The 24,123-nt window shown below is 49.4% G+C and overlaps 1 protein-coding gene across 4 annotated transcripts; it reads right to left on the bottom strand.

Moving 5' to 3' along the window:
- Nucleotides 1–467: 467 nt before the first annotated feature.
- RGS8 (regulator of G protein signaling 8) lies at nt 468–24,123 on the bottom strand. Of its 4 annotated transcripts, XM_068199355.1 has the most exons (7): nt 24,055–24,123; nt 23,343–23,401; nt 21,309–21,843; nt 19,374–19,475; nt 18,424–18,488; nt 9,049–9,215; nt 468–7,000 (listed from the first exon to the last, which is right to left on the bottom strand). In XM_068199355.1, exons 3-7 carry the CDS (start codon nt 21,332–21,334, stop codon nt 6,818–6,820), a joined length of 543 nt encoding a protein of 180 aa, XP_068055456.1. In that variant the 5' UTR covers nt 21,335–21,843; nt 23,343–23,401; nt 24,055–24,123; the 3' UTR covers nt 468–6,817. The 4 variants fall into 4 exon arrangements, with proteins under 4 accessions (XP_068055456.1, XP_068055457.1, XP_068055455.1 ...); XM_068199356.1 differs by lacking the exon at nt 21,309–21,843 and having other exon boundaries at nt 24,055–24,106; XM_068199354.1 differs by lacking the exon at nt 24,055–24,123 and having other exon boundaries at nt 23,343–23,500.

Raw genomic sequence — 24,123 nt, 5'->3', positions numbered from 1 at the left:
AACACAGCAGAAGGTGCCTCCTTCCCCTCACTGCTTTTCAGCTGGTGGCTGCAGGCACTGCTAGAGCAACATGAAGACGTTTCTCTCGGGATAACACTGTTATCTGCCCTGGAAATGCAAAGCTGAGCAGCTCCTCACCCGTCACGCTTTAGAGCCAGCCTGGGGCACACAGCACGTGAGGCAAACTGGGAGGTGTGGGGCTACTTGAGACAAACAATTCACAGCACAGCTGGTCCCCAGAGCTCCCTGGTCCCTCCAGAAGCAGGCACTGCCTTTCCTCCTGTGCCTTTTTGCCAGGAATGTTGGATGTTTTTGGTAACAAGCTCATCCCCCTCTGCCACCTCCTTCCCACGGCCTCGGCTCCCTGAACTCCCGCTGAGTTCACCGCAGCCTCAGATCAGACACACATCCTCCTGGGAAGCCAGGAGGAGGCACAGAGCACAACGACTGACTTTGCTGGGCAAACACAACCCACACACCTTGATTGAGACTGCTTTTATAAACCAGAGAGCCACGGGGGTGCCCAGCTGTGAGTGACCCCAGCATGGACACCCTCTACCCTAGCCAGCCCCTGGCACAAGCACTGCATGTGCAGCGTGCATGGAAGAAGGAGAAAAAGAAGGAAGACAAAAGACTTGGGGACAAGACAAGCCTCTGCAAAGCCCAAGGGGTGCGTGGTAGACAGAAGCATTCTGGTCTAGCAGCAAAATGAACTTTAATTCCAGTTCTGGGATATAATGCTACGATGCCAGAGAGAGCACAGCACCAAGGAAGGAGACAACTGCAGCAGCCCCAGGGATGAAAGATAATGCAGAAATTATGTTAAATGTTTTGTTCTTATATAATGGGCAAGGAAGAGCTCCTAGGAGCTTTACAGTGGCAGTAGGAGGCGTGTAGGAGGGAGATGGCATGACCAGAGACGAGTGTCTGGGGAAGGGAAAGGCAAAGAAGAGAGGAGGGATGGATGGGGATGGAGGAGAGGCAAACAGGGCGAGGTTAGGGGAGTCCCAGGGTCAGACAGATGAGGACAAACAGTGCTGGTGGACAGGAAGGTTTGGAGTGCTTCGAGGAGGAGGGAAGACAACAAGGACAGGACAGAGAAGGAGAGAGGAGTGTGGAGGGAGAAGCCAGAGGCCCCCAGGGAGGGGAGAGCTTGCACTGACGGGTGAGAGGCACTCCAGGACTGGCATGAGGTATGCTTTGCTATTGCTCTGAATGCTGTAAACATTTTGGTTTTGTGTCTATCAGTGAACATTCAGTTCAGTTTGATACATGTGCTCTTAGGGGTAACTGGAAGCCTAGCAGAGTTTTACATCTCTTACTACTACTTGGACTTACACACGAGGCAAACACAACACTGGCTAAAGATCTCATTTATGTCATTTGTGCCTAATTCTCCTATTTTAACATGCACATCTATGTCTCAGAAAAGCTTCTGTAGTAGAGGACACTAAATCAGATATAGATGAAGTCACATGCACTCTCATCCACCCACACCCTCAGACACACACAGCAATTTCCCCTCCCCTTTGCCCTTCACACCTCCCAGCATGGACAACAGGGACCCCTTGGTGCATAAATGAGTCCACTAAAAGTGATGGAAATCATCCCAAGCCTGGCTGATGGACCAAAGCAGGAAAAACTTTAGATAGACTAGAGTTCCGCATCTGATCCTGGAGTTAACACCACCTGAAGCTCATAGAAAAGGAAATTTGTAAACTATTTTTCCCTTCTGCCTGGGAGCTGACTGGGTGTGGGCCAGCAAACAGAATAAAAAGAACTGAGTGAACCAATTTTTCCCCCTCTCTTGGTGTGATGGCCCATGTTAACGTTGCTCCAAACAGGAGGAAAATTTTGGAGGTGTGTGCTTGTGGAGAGGAGAAATGGGTTTGTAGGTTATGAGTATCCCTTTCACACCAGGAAGAGATGAATCAAGGAGAGGATATTTGTCCTTGGTGGGGATTAGTCACCACTCAGCTCTTTCCAAAGCTTTGGCTCAGTCATTATTTCCTTGATCAGCCCCTGGTTTAAGGGGTAGAGCTACAAGCTGCTTATTTTGGTTCAATTCAGAATGGCATTTGTCATAAAAGAAGCAGCTTGTGCCATTTTCTTGTTTAAGAAAAATAGAGTTTTACTTTAAATAACTAGTCTGCTTTCCTTCCAGAGAGACAAACTGCAAGAGCAGCAACAAAAATAACGAGTGGTAGACTGAAATGCCTCAGACAATACTTTTGCTCCACTCTGTGTTCTAGGATGCTGTTCCCAATGGATGGAACAATTTACTGGGGTCCAGTTTACTGGGGAAAACACTTCTCCTACATCAGCCAGCCTGATTCCAGCTCCTGTCACCACTGGAGCAATGACATCTCCAGGTGTGCCCCGCCCCAAGTAATTCCCCAGGTGGATGGAGGAGAGAAGGGCCCTTGGATTTACAGGGTGTTGGCCACTTTGAAGTTTTCCTATGAGTTCTGACGTGAAATGAAAGGACTTCCAGCACCAACACTGCTGCAGGATCTCGTGGAGAAATGCAGTTACACTCTGGACACGACCAGGGAGTCACACTCTGGACACCAGGGGAGCCTGGGGATTGTCCACACTCACATTCCTGGACACAAGCCTCTCGTTCCTGCTGTGTCCCCTGGCCTGGCTGTCTCTGTGACCCTCCCCAGGGTGCTGCAGAGCCTTGTCTGGGGTGCCTCAGCGGGCACTAGAGGCCAGCACCACCCAAGGCCACTCAGAAGATCTGTCTGGAGAGAAATACCACAAGGCAGCTGTCATGGCCTTCTGCCTTCTCTTTAAAAGCAGTGAGTGCTTCAGCCTCCTTCTGCTGGCTTTCACATCCTGGGCAGCTCTGGGATGCTTTTTTTGCATGTACAGACAAGAGGAAGGTGGAAAGGAGGAAGGCAGGGCCAGACAAGGTGGCCTCGTTCATCACTTGCAGCATTTGCTTGGTGCCACAGTGCTGAGAAGCTGAGCTGCCCTTTGGCAGCAGTGGGATCACTGGGTAGAACTGGGACCACAGGCTGATGCCTTAAGATTTTAGCTTTTATATATTTCAAATCCTGTACTGTATTAGTGCATAGCTCTAAACTCCACATAAAGTGTAGATAACTCTTCATATTTTGGTCAGACAAAACAATCCCTCTGGGCCTGTGATCCAAAGACACCCTACAGCCTCAGGCCTCAAAAAGGATAAACAAAAAGTGAACTGGTGCGGGGGGGGAGCAAACTGGGGGGATATGACTTCATTATCTTTAATTGGAGGATTAACCCCTGATATGTAAATGGACCAAATTTATAATTGTCTCAAAAACCATTGTTCATCTTGGGTGTAGCCCCTCTCGGAGGCTTTGACTGCCCAAGGTGTGCCTGTTGAAGGCCTTCAATAAATACCCACTTCATCCTCTTAACTCTGTCGAGCCTCTGTTCTAGGCAGCCACTCCAAGGCATCAGCTTGTGGTGACCCAGATGGGAGAGGAAACTGCAAAAGCAGCCTGCGCCCCGGGAGATTCCAGTGTTACACAGGCGTGGCAGACAGCGTTTCTGGGAAAGGGCAGCTCCCCCAGCCTCTGCTCACAGCCAGAGAGGGAAGATTTCCATCCTCCCTTGCAGGCCAAGCCCTGAGTGTATCACTGCAGTGAGGTTGGGTTTGCTCTCCTCGCTCGCTGCCCCAGGCAGGGGCTGTGGGGGTGATATGACTCCTTCTGTCTTAGGTTAGGAAATGTGGCTGGGATGTGTATTCAATTCCCACCTGTCAGAGCTGGGGCAGTTCTCTGCTGTTCATTGGGCAGTTTTCTTTATCTCTCCCACAGCCAATCCCCCCTCTAGGAGATCTCTTCTGTTCATGGGCCATTAATTATTAATTATCTCCTGTCCATGGCCAGTGAGTGTCCCTGCATGGCTGAGAAAATTCCATCATCCCATGGGGAGATGCTCCACCCAGGGGGAGGAGCCAAGCATTCCTACCTGGATACAATCTGACCTTGGGAACACCACAGCAGCCTTTGCCCACTGCATTCCCAGAGGAGCAGCTTTCTTCCCCACTGCCTTCCCAGAGGGAGCCCAGGCCCATCTCCAGCAGCCCTGGAGCTTCAGAGGAAAACTCCACCCTTGTCCAGGATCCCTGCTCCAGCAGAAGCACAGCTGGCACTGCAGGAGGGCTGAGCCACCATGGAATGGGACTGCTGCCACCACCCTGACCCACAGGCTGCCAGGGCATGTTCTGACTCTGGCAGTGTTGTTTTTTACTATTGCATTTGTATTTTAAATTTTCCTAGCACAGAACTGTTGTTCCTATTCCCATATCTTTGCCTGAGAGCCCCTTAATTTCAAATCTATAATAATTCAGAAGGAGAGGGTTTACGTTTTCCATTTCAAGGGAGGCTCATGCCTTCCTTAGCAGACATCTGTCTGTTCAAACCAAGTCACCTTCCTACAGCCCAGGCTGCACCAGGGACATCCACTGGATGTGTGGCTCTGTGTCCTTTGCTTCCACCTCTGATTCCCTCCACGCCTTGCACAGGTTCACCAGATTTGTCTCACTGTGCCTTGCTTGCCATAAAGCTTTGGGACACTGAGCTCCTGCATGATCTGGCTCCCTTGGAGAAATCATGGCAAATCTGGAGCATTTTCCAGATGTCTCTCACTGCTTTACTTTCAAGCAAGCAGCAGAAAGTTTGTGTCAAACTGCCATGTCCAGACCTTGAGCTTTGTGTCACTTGTGTCCCATGAGGGGCCTCAGCAGTGCCAGGAGCTGTGTCACTGAGCCTGGCATGGCTGCAGACTGCCACCTCTGTCACCACAGGCCAGCCCCAGCTCCTCAGGTGTTCTTGCAGGGGCAGGGGACAGCCAGGAGTGCTGGGTCACTGCTGCTTTCTGGCCATTCCTCATGGAAATTTAACTGGAGATGGGATTTGCCTTCCAAAGACCTGGAGGATTCTGCTGCTGGCCAACCAGGCACTGAAAAACAGGTTTCCCTACTGAACATAAAGTTTGCACTTGCAATGTATTTAGATTCCAGTGTCTTGGAGACCATAGGAATACACCTCCAGAATAAACCCAGCATGGTTACCACCTCTGTCTTGATTCTAAGCCTATTTGTCCTACTGTCCTGCACATCATCCTTGCAAAAAGCCTCAAAAAGCTGTTTCCTACTTAATTAATGGACAGTAATTTTTAATATCCAGCCAGACTTTTTTTTTATCATCTTCCAAAAACATTATGCTTGGCTTCAGAATTCATTCTACCTCGTTTACACCACATTACACAAAGTCTATATCAGCAGTTTTCTGCTATATCAAACCCACCCACCACCCTTGGCTGGAGCAGAGGTTTACAGCCTCTGGTCTGGGGATGACTGAGAGAAGAAAAAGATCCATGGGGTCACTTCCCAGGCCTTCATTAAATTAAGAAAAGAGACCTCTTGTCTGCCGGCTCAAATCCACAGACAGGCTGTCTGCTTCTCCCCTCAAAAATATTGCAAGAATCTGCCAAGCTGGAACAGCAATGCCATGGAAATGGGGCCATCAGATGGAAGGAATTATTGCCCAGCACAGAGGAGGTGCTACCCCCCTGACATCTGCACAGAGAATTCTCCTGCAGTGGCCAGCCAGGCTATGGGAATAGGGCCAAAGAGCCCCTCACACCCCACTGCACACCCCGACACCCATCCCGCTCACTCCATGCTTTGTGTCCCACTGGGGGCAAGCACCCTGCAGCAGGGTCTGTGTCCTGGGGAGCTCTTTGCAGGGCACTGAACCCGCAGTGGACACTCGGGGAGTAGGAGCTGTCAGTAATCAGGAAATAACAAAAATAGAAATGGGATTTTTCACATTGCCACGCGCTGGCCAGGTACCCCATGAAAAATGCCATCTGCTGTGGCCGACGGGCTTTGTGCTTTTCCTACACCTTAGCAAGGGGCAAAGGGGACATTCCTCCTCTCCACTCTCTCCCAACAGGTCGTTCCTGAGAAGCCACCAAGCCTCTGGCAACCAGGAGCCCCTTTGTGCTAGGTTTTGGTCCAGTGCCCAGCACAACAGAGCCTGGATGATGACTGAGACTGAACTACCACACAAATAAATAATAGCCACGAAAAACAATCATTCACATTAGAAGATTTGCCTGCCCAGGCCTAGTGAGAGCTTTTGGGATTACCTTCCTCACGAGGAAAGCTCAACACCTTGAGAATACTCTGAGCCTCCATCCCTGAAGGAAAAGGGGCAGTGACAAGGTAGCAGCCAAGTCATAAGGTGTGCAAAAAAAAAAAAAAAAAAAGGGGAGGTGAGCTGAGTTTGCTGATGGTTCCCACTTCAAGAAAGGGAATGAATCCTGTGCCTTTGTCTCCTCTCTCCCTCCCCTCAGTCTCTGGTTCAGACCCCAGCAGCCAATCTGTGAGAGATGGGCTGGATGTGGCTTCACAAGTGTCAGCACTGCCCTTGGAGCCCTTCCAAGCACAAGAGAGAGCTGAGAGACAGGGAGATGCGTGGAAGGATGGAAAGGTGTTATTTACACACAAACCAACCCAGCCATTTTAAAGGGAACCCACAGGTGACCCCGTGACTCGAGAGGGTTTGAGGGTTTGTGCTAGACAGAGGGAACGACTGCAAGGTGCTACTGCTAACGAGGACAGAAAAAAAAAAAAAACACAGATAGTCAAAGAGTCTTAATACCACGCCTGGGTCACTCTCTGGAAGCTTCCTCTGCCCCTTCTCCCTCTTTTCCCATTTCCACTGCTTTTAACACCAAGAAAGTTTCACATTTAGACATGGGTTTTGGCTGTTGTGGGAAGCACGTGGTTTCTGAGGGCCCCGTTGCTGTCCTAGCTGAGCCTCCTCTGGGTCTGAGAGAGCAGGTCTGTGTAAATTTTGGATCTCAGGAACCTGGGGTACGAGTCTTTCTCCATCAGGCTGTGCACCTTCCCCTGAGCTTGGTCAAAGCAAGAGAGGGAGGGCTCCTGCACATTTCTTCTCGTCAGCTCCCGTGTCTGGAAGTCTATGTTCACCTGGGGAAAGCAGCAGAAGAGAGTTTGGCACTGAGTGTCCAGCTGGCCTCCTTCAAATGGCACATTCCCTCTCTGCCATGGCTGTGGAACAGCAGCAGAACCAAGGTCCTACCCCTTGGTCCCCCCATGCCTGAACAGCCCCCACAGCTCTGGGGGGTTTAGTGATTCAGGGCTGTCAATCCTGCCCCAAGCCTGGAAAAGCTGGGTTTGTAGTGATCTGAAATCAACTTTACTTTTACTGAAATCACTTTTCAAATTACTTTTATTCAGACTCTTAGGCAGCACATCACCTAAAGCTGCTGACTCAGCCTAACCTCTCTCCTGCTCCCTCTCTTCTTCACCGCATGCCCAGTAGGTGGGTGAATAAACTTTTGACTGGGTTTAAACCATTAGTACATTCTTATTAAATGTCTCTAAACTCAGTTGATCTAAAATAAACTGTTTGATTTTTCCCATAGCAGCTTCACGTTACAATATCTGGAGGAGAGGCTTGAAAAAATAAACCACCCTATAATGTTATGACTGCCATTTGTTTGCAAAGCCAGCCAATGGAGTTTTCCTGCTCTCCTTCCCTAGCGGAGTAATCATCATTTTTCAGGGTTATTGTCTGGAAGGAAAAAATGGCTGAAAAAATGTTATTTGTTGTTATAAATTCAGTATCCAAACTGGAAGGAGCCTGGAAAGTAAAGCTGTCTGCCTCAGTGTGGATGTCAGCAGTATGGATTAGCTCTAAAAATTTCATATTCTAAGCATGCCAAAATTATGTAACAGGGCTAAGAAAACATCACCACAGGACCAAATTGTAGGAAGGACCCCATCCTACCTGCATTCCCATTTCTAATCAAAAATCAGCCTTCCAGCCCTTAAAATCTCATCATTCCTGAATAAGAGTGGGAAAATGCTCAAGGAGAGCATTGAGACAGCCACACACCTCAGTGTGAATCTGGGCCCTTCCCAGTGGCTTTGCAATGGCCTTCCTAGCTGGGAGAGGAAGGAAAATGAGCCCTTTTAGGGGTCCCTGCCAGGTACCCATGCAGGAGCAGGAGGGTCTGGGTGCAGTGAGAGCCCCCCTGGCTGTGCTGTGACTGCAGTGACACATGCCAGCATGGTCACGAGGCAGGATCTGGCAGTGCTGTCAGCCTGTCGAGTGCTTGAAAGAGGATTTAACAATCCCAGGCTCCGGGGTGTGACTGCATTTTCTGTTCAGCTTGGAGTTATTGTTCACATATCTCGGGAGGTCTGGGTGAGGGGGGAGTTTGTCAGAAACTCTCCTCCCTTGGGAGTCATCAAGTTACTCACAGAATCACAGAATCACTGGGTTGGAAGAGACCTTCAAGATCATCGAGTCCAACCCAGCCCCAACACCTGAACTGAACCCTGGCACCCAGTGCCACATCCAGGCTTTGGTAAACACATCCAGGGATGGTGACTGCACCACCTCCCCGGGCAGCCACTCCAGAACTTTATCACTCTTTCTGTCAAAAACTTCTTCCTAATATCCAACCTGTATTTCCCTCGGTGCAGCTTGAGACTGTGTGCTCTGGTTCTGTCAGTGCTGCCTGGGGAAAGAGCCCAGCCCCACCTGAGCACAGGCACCTTTCAGGAGCTGTAGAGAGTGATAAGGTCTGAGTCTCCCCTGAGTCTCCTTTTCTCCAGGCTGGACACCCCCAGCTCCCTCAGGGCTTGTGTTCCACTCATGGGTGGGATGGTCCTGTGCAGTGTCCTGCCAGGGAAGAGCCCAACAGCCTGCTCAAGGCTGACAGTAAATGTCAGGAGCACGGTGAAATGCTCCTGGGGAGCTCAGTGAGGTTAGCAAATGTGGGTTGAGGTTGCCAGTGAACTCCCTGGCTGTGAGTAATTCAGTATCATCAAAGTAGTTGCCCTCATCAGGGATGAGTCACGGTGAGCAGAGGCAGCTGGAGCAGGCAGGATGGCATCGCCACCGTCCTCAGCCACGCTCCGAGAGGGAAAGGAGAGAGGGAGAGCACCCAGATGGAGGTGACAGCCCTGCTGGGTGCCCTGGGGAAGCTGTGCCACCCCATACCCACCTCCCGAGGGGCCTGCACGTCGATGAACTCCTCGAAGATGCGCTGGGCCTTGGAGGCCAGCTTGGCCGCCGAGCGCGTCTTCTTGAAGTCCTCGCAGGCCAGCCAGAACTCCAGGTTCTCCTCGCTGAACTCTGTCTTCAGGAAAGCACGGAAAGCTGCCAGCCCATCTGCCAGAGACACACAGGGAGTTACACAGGGAGGAGGGAGGGGTGCCTTAAGGAGCTGGCACAGAGGCTAGACGGAGTTAAGAGGAATGAAATGGGTATTTATTGAAGTGCCTTCAAAGGCCACACTCTGGCAGTAGTGGAGCCACAGTCGTGGCTCTGCCCGGATGGCTCCAAGATGGAAGCAAAAGAGGGCTTGGTCATGGAGATCTCACAGTTCTCTAAGTTCTGCTCCATTGGAGTTCATTGTCCAATTTACAGCTCCAGCCCATGGAATCCCATCCTTCTTGTTTTTCTCTCTTCAGCCCACGTTGTTTGTGCTCTTGGGCCTGAGATCTGGATCATTTGTCCCTGGTCCCCAGCTAGAGAAGGAATTTTTTTGTCTCCCTACTCTGTGAAGAGAGCTCACCATCCCCTCATATGAAGCCCAGAGCCACACACTAAAGCAGCACAGAATGTGAAAAATAGAAAAGCTAAAACCCAAGGCATCAAGAGAAGGCGGGGAGCTGTTCCATCCTCAGACATCCTTCCAGCCACCCCAGCCTACCGAAGACAATGTGATATTTCTCCCAAGTTCTGCCATCCCAGGATAACCATGCCATCCATAACTTACACCACTGATGAGCTGGGCTCCCGTGAGCTGCCACAAAGTCAAACATCACTTGATGTATCTCTGAAAAAGTGTTTTCCAGCTAAGGTGGCAAAAGGCTTTCCTCAGGACTGGGCACCCACCCTTTGGAGAGTTACTCATGGAATTATCAAGGTTCAACTCATGTTAATGCAACACTTTATGAGGCCCTATCTGCCACTAAGAAAAACCTTCAATAAAACATAGCTGATGTGGACTTGTCTCCTATGTTTTCTGTCATTTTGCTTTATTGCCTTGTGCCATTTGTAGTTCTTATTTAAACAGAGGAAAGCTCTCAGGGAGTCTGTTACAGCTCCAATAAAGGGGAGAGGGAAAGGACTTGGCCTAATTACGGCTTGTCTAGTCAGTGGTAAAAGTGTGCTTATCACTTGCTAATGCTCAGCAATTGTGACATTTCAGTAATGCAACCTGAGTCAGCCAGGCCAGATTAGAAATATGGAAAGATTTATTAGGCAATCTGTGTTAAACCCCTGCCTGGGCCTATTTATGGACACAGCCATTGTTTTTTATTTCCTTTCCCTGAATGGCACCAGGGGAGTTGATGTAGCTGAAGCCTTCACACATCCCCTTTGTCCTCAGGATAAAGTCAGCTTCTCCTTTTTATTTTTTTCCCCCCAGTAATGTGTTTCTAACTCTTCCTGGTCTTTTGCAATAGCGTCTAGGTTTTTGTAGTTCATGACTGGAAAGCTCTTGACTACTTCCAACAACTGTCTAAAAATATTGATGGCATTGGGGACGAGCCTGGTGAGGTCAGACTCCTCGGAAGGATGAAGGGAGCAAGGACAAGGCATGTCCAGCCCCTCATCCACCAGCATCCTCAAGTCCTTCTGGGCAGGGCTGCTCTTGATCTGTTCGTCCCCCAGCCTGGACTGATGCTGAGGGTAATCCAGGTGCAGCACCTTGCACTTGGTCTTGTTAAACCTCGTGAGTTCTCCATGGGCTCATTAATCAAGCTTGTCCAGATCCCTGTGGATAATCCTAATATTTTCTCAAACAGGCTATTCAGACAGTTCCTTCTATATGCTGTATGTGCTACCTATATGCTGTATATGCTATATTATACATATAGATTATAGATTTTTATACATAATATATTAAAATGTATGTTTTATAGATTGTATCTATATTATATATTATATATTATATATTATATATTATATATTATATATTATATATTATAGATATATTATATACTTTATATATTATAACATATAGTATATAGTATATAGTATATACTATATACTATATACTATATAATATATTACATATTACATATAATATATTATATATATTATAAGCTATTTCTATGCTCTCTATATGCTGTATATATCTATATGCTATGTGTGCTACAGATCCATAGCAATGTAACACTGTCCTGCATCTCTCCTGCATGTCTCAAACTTCTTCCTGCTCCCCTTGTTTCTGGTGATAACTTAGCTATTTTCCAGCTCCCTCTGAAACCTCAGGCCCTACGCAGTGGCCCTGGCTGTTGAACAGCACCAATCCATCCTATTTCTGTCTGTGTGTCAGTCAGAGGAGATGTCTGACTGCCCAGATCCTCAGAGGGAAAGGCAAAAGATATATTAGGCCAAACAAGCCCAAAGTACAGGCTAAACCTCTCTTCTCTGCCTTCCTCAAAGCTCCTTCATTTGGGTTTTTTTGCACTGACTGCTCCATCAGAAGTCTGCTATCAGCATAAAAATGGATCCATCCCAACTCAGCCATGCTCCCTCCTGCTGTCAGCCCCAGAAATAGCTGCATTATTCCAGCTCGTCCTGACACTTCTTCCTTCAAGCAATTTCAGGAGGAGATCAGGGTTGTGCACTGCGAGGGTAGACAAAAAAACAGGCAAAAAAACATCCAAGTAACACTGCAAGTTGTGGGTCCAAGCTGGGGCAATATTGTGACATCATCCCCAGAGAAGAATGCCAGAGGAGCAGGCACCTGCCAGGATCACCCTGCCCGTGGCTGCTTTGAGCATCTCCGTGGGTAGAGAAATATGGTAAAGGTGAGGGATGTTGTAGAGCTGCTCCCCTTCCTGAAATCTGGACACAGAAACATTTTCCAAAACCTGTGTCCCTGTGAGAGCATTCACAGAGCAAGGAGTTTTTGCATGCTGGCAGCTTTCAGAAAGAAGGAAATAAAACAGGGAGAAGGTCCCAGTTCCTCGGGATCTATGTCATTTTGTCAATCATCAGCTCCTAGGATGCTTGACATTAAATATTCCAGCACCGAGCACACTGCTATGTCTCTGCAGTCTCTGCTGTGTTCCTGCTGAGGTCTTGCTCCCCTGTCTCTGCCCTGGTCTTTTGTTTCCCCCCCTTTTCCTCTACAACCGCCCCAGAGCTGCAGCACTGACAGAGGATCACTTGCAGGAATAGCAGTGTTGCATGAAAGTACCACATCTGCAAAAGGTCATTGATGCAGAATATGATACCTGAAAAATAGGATACCTGAGAAACAAAATACCTGAAAAATAAAATACCTGGAAAATATAATATCTGAAAAATATAATACCTGAGAAATGAAATACCTGCAAAATATACTACCTGAAAAATATAATATCTGAAAAATATAATACCTGACAAATAAAATACCTGAAAAATATCATATATGAAAAATATCTGAAAAATATCACATCTGAATAATATAACACCTAACAAATAAAATACCTGAGAAATGTAATAACTGGTAAAAGAAGGGAATGCCGTGAGTGACAAGGAGAGAAAGGCATTTGCTACAGCCCTGCCCCAGAGAGCAGCTGCAGCAGGTTCCCCTGGGACCAGGAGGTTTCCATGAGCTCTGCCTCCTGCTCTGATGTCAATCAGCTCCTTTTGATCCTGAAATAAGTTTAGACAGTGAATGGATAAATAATAGTGTCTGGCTGTTCTCTGCTTTTTTTATACACTCCTGTCATGCAGTCCTCACAGCCTTCGAGGAGCTGCAGATGGTGAGGCTGAACCTGTGAGGACCTTGCCTGCGACACTTTGGGTGCAGGAGAGGTCATCCCTGACTGCCTGGTTTTCCATAATTTTCATCTTTAACCCTTGACTGCCTGCCAGCCTTTCCAGCTGTGCCTGACGGCCAGGTTTGGGGAATCAGTGCCAAAAGTTTGTCATGGAACAATGACAAGTCTGATTGAAAGGGCAGGAGGACAATTAGGCATGGGAGCTGCCACCACCTGAGCTGGGATTTGACCTGGATATTGACTTCAATCTCCTCCTCTCCTTCATAGCACATGAAGGCTTTCAAGGAATGATCACTCAGAATGATCAGCACTTCAAAGCTCATCCCACCCAACTGGACTTCTCTTTTCCCAGGACAACCACCACTGGAGTGCAGTATGATACAAGCAGGAGAGGGATTTCAACTCCTGAAATATCCCAGTGTGCAGTTCCAGAGGGATGCTTTACAGAGAAAGCACAGAAGTTAAAAGCAGGATTAGAAGTCTGCAGAGGCAACAGCACAAGATAATCCCTAACCGGAGGCCCAAAGGCATGGCCACTCAGGAGGACAGGATGTGCTGCTGTAGCTGCTGTAGTTGTCCTTCAGGACAACTATTGGACAATTATTCAGGAATTTGCCTCACGAGTCCTTTGCTTGAAGCCAAAGGAGGAAATTGATCCTGGTGGAGCAGATAAATTGAAGGCAAAGAAGCAGAGCTCTTTACTGGAAGTTGAGAGTCTGAGGGAGAAGCAGCAGACATTTGATATTTTACTTTTGCAGTATAAATCTAAGCTTCAAAAATGCCCTGCTTTCCATTCAGACTGACTGAGGAACGTGCAGAAGGGATTGTGCAAGTGCTCAGACATTACTCAGGATCCTGCAGTGTTGGAATCTGAAATGCAGGGAATTCTCAGAACTTTGGGCCTGTAAGCCAAAGCTTAGAACTAATAAACACAGGATTTGATCTGAGACCTTGGGAAAGGCTTCCAAACTCAGGTGCTAGAAGTGAGAATGTGGATTTATAGTTTAAAGCAGAGACACGTTAAGTTAAGAAGAGGAAAGTTTAGAGTTTTAGAGTTTAAGATATAGAAAAAATAAAAGTAGTTACAAAGGTAAACAAGAAGTTTAAAATGCAGTACTGTAGGTTTGTGTGCCATAACATGATTGGCTAAGAAAGCTCACACTGTAGTATGAGTCCATAAGACAAAATATTTAAGGATTGGGTCAAAAACATAAATATCCTTGTTGGCAGTGTTTTATTGGTCAATAAATCCTTAAAATCCTTAAAATCCCTGTAACTGGGGTCTTGTGCCCTTCTGATCCATGCAGTGAAGATGTGAGCCCAACTCACCCTTCCTGCCCGTGTAGAAGATAAGAAAAATAAATCACATCATCTAAAAAACTCAGAGATCCCATCTCTAACTCAAAACCCCTTCAACCACCCCCATAGTGCAGATCATCTGTGAGTCAGGCAGTGACAGGAATTTGTGTTTTATGAATGGGCAGGCAGGTCAATGACCATGTGAGGACAGGGACTCCTGAAATCCCGTTCAGGAGATGGAAAGTGGATCCTACCCAGCAAGAAAGGACTGAGGTGGGGAGCAGAAAACACAAGACAGGTCTCAGCTAAGCTTCATCAGCATGAGGAAGAGCCCAGATTAGTGGCCTAAATCATTCAGGCATTTTAATAGCCAGGCACCTGCCACTGTCAGAGCAAGAAAGCAATCACCCATCATTTATTTCATGCACGTGTTTCACCCCCTCAGCAAGCAGAGTTCATGCAGGGAGTAAAGGTAGAGTCCCTGTGGCTGGTGGATGGATGGATTGGCTCCCTGGAACGTGTTGGGTCCAGGGCAGGAGGGACAAGGTCACAATTGCTCTGCACAGCTTATGGATGTGCTCTCACTGCTGCTGAGCAGTGCTTCCCTTCATCTCAGCTGCCTGTCACCAGCACAATGCTAATGCTCTTCTGGCTTAGAAAGAGCTGGGAGTAGGTTGGGATATTCCTGTGCTGTGTAGGAAGTGAAGGAATGTGTAGACAACAGAAGGAGGAGAACAACAATAAAGTTTGGGAGGAAGAGCACAGAGATCACAAAAAATCCAGAGAAAAATCACCTTTTCCTCCAGATTTCAAAAAATCTGGAGAAAAATCATCCTTGAGATAAAAATGGGAATTCAGGATGAATGTTTTTGGTGTTGGGTGAGAAGTTTACCAAGGGTTGAGGACAGACTGTCCTGCTGGATGCCAGAGGAACAAAAATCTGTGTGTCCAGCCCTGTGGGGGATGCAGAATGAGACATGCTATGGCTTGTATTTCCCTCCAGCAGGCTGTCAAAAGAAATCCTCATCTGGCCAGCCTCCTGGGCATGGGCACAGGGAGGGGATTACTCCTCAGTTACTCACAAGCATGCATGCACACTCTGGGGACCACGCTGAGCTCGCTCCCCCGGCACAAAATGGGAAAAGTTGCCAAAATCCAGCGTGTTAAAACCTCTGCTTTTTCTCCCTGGGCAGCCAAGGAAACGCTGCAGACGGGTCTGCCTCTTGCTCAGTCAATTCCCTGGCAAAAGCAGCAGCAGGCTCCCTCTCCTGTTGCTTGCTCAGAAGCCCTGACCCCAGGGAACATGGCAGTGAGCTCAGACGGGGCTCCTGGTGTAAAACAGGGGTTGTCTGCCTGAGCCCAGGGTTTCTGAGTTGATTTGCTCTGCCCATTAACACAAGCAATTAGGATGTCATTGCACTGACCTATCGATGTGGAGTCACTGCTTCCTGCTCACTCCAGGAGGGATGAGGGAATTGAGTCCGAGGGCCAGCACAAAAGGGAGGTGGGGAGAGCCCTCCCTTTCCTACTCACAGTCTCTTGTGAACTCTAATAACCTGTCAACTCAAATTATCCCTTGAATGGCTCGGGGAATAAATCCAAATCGGACCACTCTATGCAGGGGGGGCGTTACCCAGCCTGGGAATCACCCAAGAGACAGCAACTGCTTCAGATCCCAAGGGATTTCAATCCTCCTCTCACAACGGCAGAAGGTCAGGATCAAACATTACCTGCACAGCCATTCCTTCTTCAGAAGGGTGAGGGCAGGTCAGGGGGAGCTCCCCAGGGCCATCACACTTCAAGGGATGTCTGGCAAAGGTGATAACGGAATCACAGAATGTGTTGGGCTGGAAGGGACCTTAAAAATCATCTTGGTCCAACCATGGGCAGAGACACCTCCCACTAGAGCAGGTGGCTCAAATCCCCATGGACTCTCCATGGAATCTGTGGAATGCATGGCACTCCTCAGGTCACTTCCATTTAGGAACCTTTTGGAGACTCGTGAGAACAGGAAGGGGAAGAAGTGTTTTTCTCATCTCCCAGAGTACGCCTGCTCCGTGTATGAGGGCAGCCTGCTCAGCTGGGCACTTTGGAGACCTCTTAGGGAGCTCTGATCCGCATTCTGGCTCCTTGGAGCAATTTTGCCACTTGTCCAACCCCTGGCAATATTGCCCAGAAGATCTGCCCCGTTTTCAGCTGTTCCATCAGCTCCTGAGTCCTGCTCCAGCACTTTTGGGGTTTGTTTTCCCTGGAGAACAGTTTGGCTGGAAGACACTGAATCCATCTGACTGCAGCAGAAAGCACCACAGAACCCCTCGAAATCACAATCTCCTTCCCAAAATAAATGAACTGTCCATCTAGCGAAGACAGTTTCTGACAGGTGTGTCAGGCAGAAGTGCTTTATCTGCTGATGCTGTGAGCCCCGGGGGGGAATTCTCCTCAAGCCCAGCTGGTGCTTAGCCCATGCCCCCAAGCATGAATTCCATTTTCCCTGGCTAATGCTGTTCACCTGAGCAGTCACAGGGAAATTAGACTGGGACAGTTCTGTCATCCTCTTGGCACTAAAAGCAGGATTTTTGCTGGCAGTTTCCCTCACAGACAGATGCCAGCAGGCCAGGCACAGCTTTATTTAATCCCAGATTTTGGCCAGTTAAGGCATAAGGCTCCCTTACCTGTGTAACATCAGCACATCCTAACAGAGAAAATGCAACTTGTACAATATAATTAATTCTATGAGTATGTGCTGTTCTCTCCTTTAAAACAGTGTAACTAAAATAACACTTCTGTTTCAACAGAACTTTTTGTATTTGCATCATTATAACCCTTCACTGCCAGGCTGGCAATTCCAGAAACTTCAGGTGCAGAACAGTTATAAAATCTTCCTTTAGAAAGTAGTTTATTAAACAACAAATTTTTTTGTCACCAATCACCAGGCAATGTCACCGTGACTGCTGATAAAAATAGATTAATTTAAATTTTAAAGATCACCTTCTGTTGCTATTAGGAACTGAATATTTTTCATTAGAAACTGAATATTTTTCATTAGTGCCAGAGACTTATCAGAATTACTTTCCATTCTAAGAGATGGGAAAGGTCTTGATAATTCATTTATCACTCTATAAGGCTAATTTATTAATAAAACCAGACACCCTAGTGGAGGCTGCTGGACAAAATAATTGAAGTAAGGTTTGATCTTGCATTTTTGCAATAGCCAGCTGAAGAGGGAAGAATCTGTATAACATCAGGATATAGGTGGGTAAATTCACTGGGGTTTGTAATCCAAGCTCTTCTTCTGCAGTCTAATAAAGAAAATTTCTACTTTTACACCAGTGAAGAAGAAATGGGTTTGAGTTCAGGATGATAACAGGGGTGTGAAAATCCTGCCCTCCCCTTTCTCCATCCCCCAAGTACCCTATAATCTCCTTGGTGTATTTTCCCCTTCTTGTTCTGAATTTCCACAAAAGAAATGTTCCTTTTCAGCCATACCCAGCTACACCATATATTTTTTCCCCTATTGGCTGCAAGAGCAATGATCTCAACTAGATACTGCTGCTAAAATTACATCCTGCTTTTCCTGCCTTGGTCAGCCAGCCTGTTTAAAGTTGTCACTTAATTCCCTGCCAAAACTGTTGTCATCTAAGTATAAACCTAGCAAAATTACCTTAAAATTAGCTTAATAACATAATTTACACTTACATTTTAAAATGTAAGGAAATCCTGGGTCTCTAAGCAAGCCAGACAGCTCCTTATTGCCATGAAGCAGTTCAGCACCCATGGTGGCTTTTCCCCAACCTCAACTCGTTCGGGTTTTTTCCTCCAATAGAAGCCCATGAATGAACCCATACTGGGAACTTTGCTTTGTTTATAATTTCTCAGTGTGAAAATGCTGCTGAAGCAGAGAAATATTTGCAGAACAGAATTCATAGGATTGAACAGAGCAGGGGTTGCTGATTATAGGTTGGCATAAGGTCTCTGGATGTGAAATTTTCGGGTTTGCTGTGATAACTGCAGATCAAGCTCTGCTCAGGGGGACCAAGGGGCATTCCTCTGTGACAGGGCAAGCTGGTCAAGGGTACTGAGCTGGAAAAGGCAGCACCTTGGGCTGATGGCTTTAGCAGTTGTGGTTTTCCTCGTGGTCAGGAGCAAAGACGTGAAGGGAACACACAAAACTCTCTTTTTTTCCTGCTTGTAAAGGGTGGTGGCTGCTGGGGATGAGCAGCTCTGAAGGACCACGGCCTTGGACAGGGGTTAAGGGAAGAGGAGGGCAAAAAAGGTAGAATTTGATCTCTACTCACATTTATGGGACAAAAGGACATCAAAAGAGTCGGCCCATCTTGTAGCTTCTTCTGTTGACAGTCTTCTGTAAGGAAAGGAAGGGGCAAGTTACGGTCAGCTGCTCATCCCCTGTGGAGCTGTTTGGTGAGGACACCGAGGAAGGCTGGAATTCCTCTCACCTGATTTTGGAGGTCTAGGGTGTAGAACTGAGCCAAGTGACCCTGGGCTTTCTTTAGAATCAGTGAAGAGATACCAAGGGACCTGCAGGGAGTCTGCTCAGCTCACATCCCCAGGCAGGCAGGTAAAATAGGTCAGATTAATCATACCCAAAAGGCACCAATTTTTCCTCATTGACTCTAAGCAGAGGCCCAGGAAACAAGCTCAGATGCAGACATTTACATTGTAAAAGCCAAAAGTCAGGCAAAATGAAACTCAGCCTGCAGAAGTGTTTATTTCTCTTGCTTGCCTTTCAGGGGAAGGACAGATCTTATCTCAGGTGTAAGCAGGGACTTGTGATCAGATGAGTCCCATCCCACACTTCTCAAATCAGGACTCTGGAGGGTTTGAAGCATCTCCCTCCAGCATTTTGCAAACCCGAATTTTGGCAGTGTTAAATACAAGGCTGAGCTGAAGATGAGCTGAAATTTCTGGTCACCTCTTACACCAAGCCAACTGCTCAGGCTTTGATTTGTGATGACAGAGGTGTAAATTACATCCCCAAAGAGGTGCAGACGTGTCCCACACACAGCAGTGGGGACTGTGAGCATGTCCTGTCTCACAGCACAGCTCGTGCCAAAGATCCAGGAATTTCCTGAGGCTGCTCCTGCTGGACCAGTGCCGGTTAGTTTTCCTCGTGGAAGCAGTCACAGCTCACACAAAGTACAACAAAAGGAAGACAATACTGGAGGGGTGGGGAAGGGAAGGGAAGGGCAGCAGTGGGGTTGGGGTGGGATGCTGCAGCTATACTCACTTCAAAGCCCGGTTGGGCTTGTCCGGAAGAATAGCTGTGAAATCATTATATGAGTCTGATTTGTGAGACAGGCAGCCCAGGCGAGTCCTCATCCCTCTGTTCCTGTGGTCGAGGTGGGGAAGCAGGGGTGTTAGCAGGGGAAAACCAAAGAACAGGATGATTATAAGTCTAGCCAGCTTGGCAAAAGAAAAAGAACAAACCCAAAAAAAAAAAAAAAAAAAACCAAACAAAAAAAAACCAAACCAACAACAGCAACTCAGCGTCTCTGTGCCAGATCTGTGTCCTTGGTTCCCTCATGTGTGAGAGGGACCCTGAGACATCTCCAGGCTGATGTTAAGGGTGAACACAGCACCAGAGCAGCTGAAGGCTCGCTCACACCAGGCATTCAGCTGCCTTGGCTGGCAGAAGGGCTTTGAAAGGCTGCGCCTTGGGATGGTTTCTTGGAAAGTCCTGCTCTGGTCGGGTGTGGGAGGAGAGCAATGGGCAGAAATCGGTCACCACGTTCCAGCAGCACCAGAAACAGCACAAATACCAGAGGTGGAGGGCAGGAGAGGGCTGGAGGAAGGCGAGGGGTAGTAAGGCACCTGCAAGGTGAGCCTGTGCTGCAGCACTATGAGTTCCCAGGCAGGATCGATCCCAAGTGGCTTCTTTAGACTCAGGATTACATAAGCAGGATCAAACTGCCTGTTTCCTGACACGCTTACCCAGGCAGAAAATGGCTTTATAGCTTATTTTCCTCTAAATTTCAGCCCAGCCCCAGAGCCTTCGATCCCATGCCAGCCCCTGGTGTCCTTGCCCAGCCCCTTCCTGGGACAGCAGCCGCAGCATCCTTCATTACATAACCCAGGATGGGCAGGGACAGAGGGACAAGGAAAGGGAGCACACGCATGCATTGCACGGGACTGGCATCACCCTCTCCCCAAAAACAAGTGGGGGCTGCTTCACGGGTTTTCATGGGCTCTGTGATCTGCCTCTCCAGCCCTAGGGTGTCTCCTCTTGGAGATTCCTTGGACATCAAACTGGGCCATTTTCTCCTCTGGACCATGGGAGCAGCATTCAGCGACCCCATCTCCACTTCCCAGCTGCTGGACCTACATTGGAGCTGCTGAAAGCCCTGCTCCAAGCCCTGCTCCCAGCCAGATGCCCAATACTTTCTGTGGCTGCACAAGTACAGCGTTTTTTCCCCTTCCATCTGTAATTCTTGCAGAACACTTCAGCACCAGTGCCTGAGCCAATCTGTAGCGCGCCTGTTTCCCCCTTCTCCTCCCGCCCTTCAGAGAGCTTCTATTATTGCACATTTTAATGTAATCTTAAAGCAAATTAAATGTTAATTAAATGCACCGAGTGTCTCCCTGGTGCAGCACAGGCAGCTCACAGCGTTTAACAAGCACAAAAACCAGGAACTCCTCAGTCACAGGAATTGTTGCACAGCCTCCAACTACGGCCCCATGGCCGTGGGCACTGCACAAACTCCAGGTGAGAGCACAGGGAGCGCCACGTTCCCAGCTGTGCTCCAGTGGACACCAAACCCACTGCAGGATCCTTCTGGTACCTCTCCAGATGCCTCCTACCCCCCACCTTTCTGTGCCCTGCTCTGTTTGCTCACGAATTTCCCAGCAAGAGGTGTGACAGGCGTCACCCGCAGCGCTGCTCAGATTCCCCTGTGATGCCTGAGATCAAGGGACTGCAGCAGGGAATCAGAGCAGAGGGGGGCAGAGCAGGGAGCTGGTTCCTCATGGAACACACTTCTCTCGGCGAGGACTTCCCAGACAGGACACAGGGGAGAGAGAGGGGGAAAGAAATTGGGTCTGCAGGAGGTGGAGAGGCAAGGGAAGGGCGGGAGGGGACACTACAGTGGGCAGAAGGGCTTGCTGGACGAGGCAGACAGTGACAGGATGGCAGGGTTGGGGGATGCACCGTGTTCTTTCAGGTTACCTCCGTGGGATCAGTAAGGCAGCCATTCAGGCATCCAGCTACGGTTAACCCTTTAACTGGCTGGCTTGGACCGCAGTCAGGGCTGCTTGCAGCAGGCAGGAGTGCAGGAAGAAGGGATTTACTGTTTCATGTCCTGGCACTTAAAAATGCACCAAAGAATCCTGTTTGCCAAAGCCAAGAAGGGCCAGTTGTCCTCAACCCATTTGATCCTTGCCTCCTAGAGTGGAAAGTCAATTGTTCAATGGAAGACGCTGAGAGTTGAGGGATGGCCACAGAGGAGAGACAGCATTTCCTTCTAAGACCAGGACTGCAGGTAAAGTCCAGCTTCAGGTCTAAAGCAGTCTGAGTTTGGTGTCCCAGCTCACCAGGGAGCAGCAGGAGTTGGCATTATCCCACTCATCCTTCAACACCTCCGAAGGTCTCTCCTCAGGGGGCAGAGCTCTGGGCTGACCTCGCTAAGACCAAACTACCTCTTGTGCCTGTCCCTCCAGGTCATGGCTGATGTTACTGGCCAGGCATCACGGAAAAGCTGGCACTGCAAACAGAACAACAGGAGGACTTCACGCATCCGCAGGTGCTGCTCCTTTCACCACCACGGGCTCAAGCACTCACACAAAAATAACTCAAAGCAAGCAGGGCCTCGTTGGGGTGGTGGGAGCCTGAGGGGAGCCACCAAGGAGATGCACAGCCTGCAAAAGGGGAGGGAAGGAGAGAGAGGGAGAGAGGGAGACTGGAGGTGGTGGGTTCCTCGTGAGCCTTGACACACTGGGGATCAACTGGTTGACGACTCTCACATCAACAGAGAGTGAAGGTGAGATCCAGCAGGCAGGAGAGCCAGGGGACAGAGAACAGGACTCTACAACGAGCAAAGGCAGAGGGTTCTGGCTTGCCAAGCTCCAGGTACCCTCCATGTCATGGTGTCACTGGGAACTACCAAGGAGGAGCCCAAGGAGCTGATGAGAGCTGAGAGGGTGTGCAAGGAGCCAGGACCCTACTCTGCTGGGGCCTGGGGAGACCCTGGAGCTTGGGCTGCCCAGTGCACCATCCCTCTTAAAACCTGATTACATTAAAAACGCACAAAGCCTCTTCCCCACTAAATTAATGGAGCCGGGATTGCACTGCATTGCCAGTGAGTGCATTTCCTTAATCCTCGCCCCGACTGGCTGCTTCTCTGACTGAAATCAATCCTTGTAATTCCTTAAGCCCCTCTAAATTTCCTCATTAACAGCCTCACCCCCATGTGGGGCCACAGCACATGACTTCCTAGAGTGCAGCAGCTCCTGCTTCTCTTTCCCACTGCTGCTCCGAGATGGCAGCGGAGCCATCTGCCCTCTCTCCCTTGCAGCCTCCTCCAGCAGCCTGAATTTTGGGGTACTGTTATGAAAGAGCCTTCTGCTCGCCCCCACTGCCACCCACTCAGCCCCCACAGCAAGCACCTGCACTGCTGAGCAGCACCCAACTTCCCTGAGATCCCAAAGTCTGTCTGACTTCAGGGGTGCTGGGACCTACATTTCCCGTGGAGGCAATCCCGCTGCTCGGCTGGCATGCCCGTGGATGATGCCTCTGTTTGCAAATAAATCCAGTCAGTTTTGACTTTAAAATGTAATCTGTGGTGCCTGGTAAACTGCAATGAAGGTCTTGGCGAGAGGTTTTGCCTCCCCTGCTCCACCCTTCATCCTGCCTTCCCCTCCTATGGAAGGAACCCGGTCAAGGAGAACTACCAGCCTCATCATGGATGAGTTTTGGGGTTTCTCCTTGACAGACAGCAAGGGCGGGGTGTGATTAGGACATTCAGGTTATCAAAACACCCGGGCAAAGATAAAGAAGCCATCCCAATACAAAAGAATAAACACCAATAAACCAGCAGCACAAAGGTTAAAAAACCAACCAAACAAATAAACAGAACAGCAAACCATGAGATCTCTCAGGGGCTTCAGGAGATTAAGACCATCCATTCACATGCAGAGAAAGCCAGGAAAAAGAAACGAGCACGGAGGCACTGCAGACAGACAGACACGAGCGAAAGATACTCACTGCCTTTGACCTGTCCTCTCTGCCGGTGGCTCTGTGCCGACAGCGTGGTCAGAGAAGCTCTGGGGAGACAGCAGAGCGGGCTTCTTCAGAGCCAGCCCCCTGCTCGGGGTGACAGGCACACCTCGGCACCCCTCCCCTCCCCAGCTCTCCGCGGGCGGCAGCAGCGCAGCTCAGAGCCGCTCTCGCATCAGCCCCAGCCCGGCTGCGCAGCCGGCTCCAGGCGCTCAGCGCCGGCTCTGCTCAGGAGCCCAGCGCACCCCAGCGCGCCCCAGCGCTTCCCACCGCATCCCAGCACATCCCAGCGCATCCCAGCGCACCCCAGAGCTTCCCACCGCATCCCAGCGCACCACAGCACATCCCACCTCATCCCAGCGCACCCCAGCGCATCCCAGCGCACCCCAGAGCTTCCCACCGCATCCCAGCGCATCCCACCGCACCCCAGCACATCCCAGCGCATCCCAGCGCTTCCCACCGCACCCCAGCGCTTCCCACCGCATCCCAGCGCGTCCCAGCACACCCCAGCGCATACCAGCGCACCCCAGCGCACCCCAGCGCATCCCAGCACATCCCAGCGCTTCCCACCGCACCCCAGCGCTTCCCACCGCATCCCAGCGCGTCCCAGCGCACCCCAGCGCACCCCAGCACATCCCAGCGCTTCCCAGCGCTTCCCAGCGCACCCCAGCGCATCCCAGTGCTTCCCCGCCTCACCCACCTGGCAGCAGAAGCGCAGCCTCTCCCCCCGAGGGCCCGGGGACCGCGGCGCACGGGCGGAGGATGCCAG

Source organism: Anomalospiza imberbis, chromosome 9 (genome assembly GCF_031753505.1).
Source record: "Anomalospiza imberbis isolate Cuckoo-Finch-1a 21T00152 chromosome 9, ASM3175350v1, whole genome shotgun sequence".
Taxonomy (NCBI): domain Eukaryota; kingdom Metazoa; phylum Chordata; class Aves; order Passeriformes; family Viduidae; genus Anomalospiza; species Anomalospiza imberbis.
The sequence above is the reverse complement of the archived record's forward strand: the minus strand, read 5'-3'. Positions and strand labels throughout refer to the sequence as shown.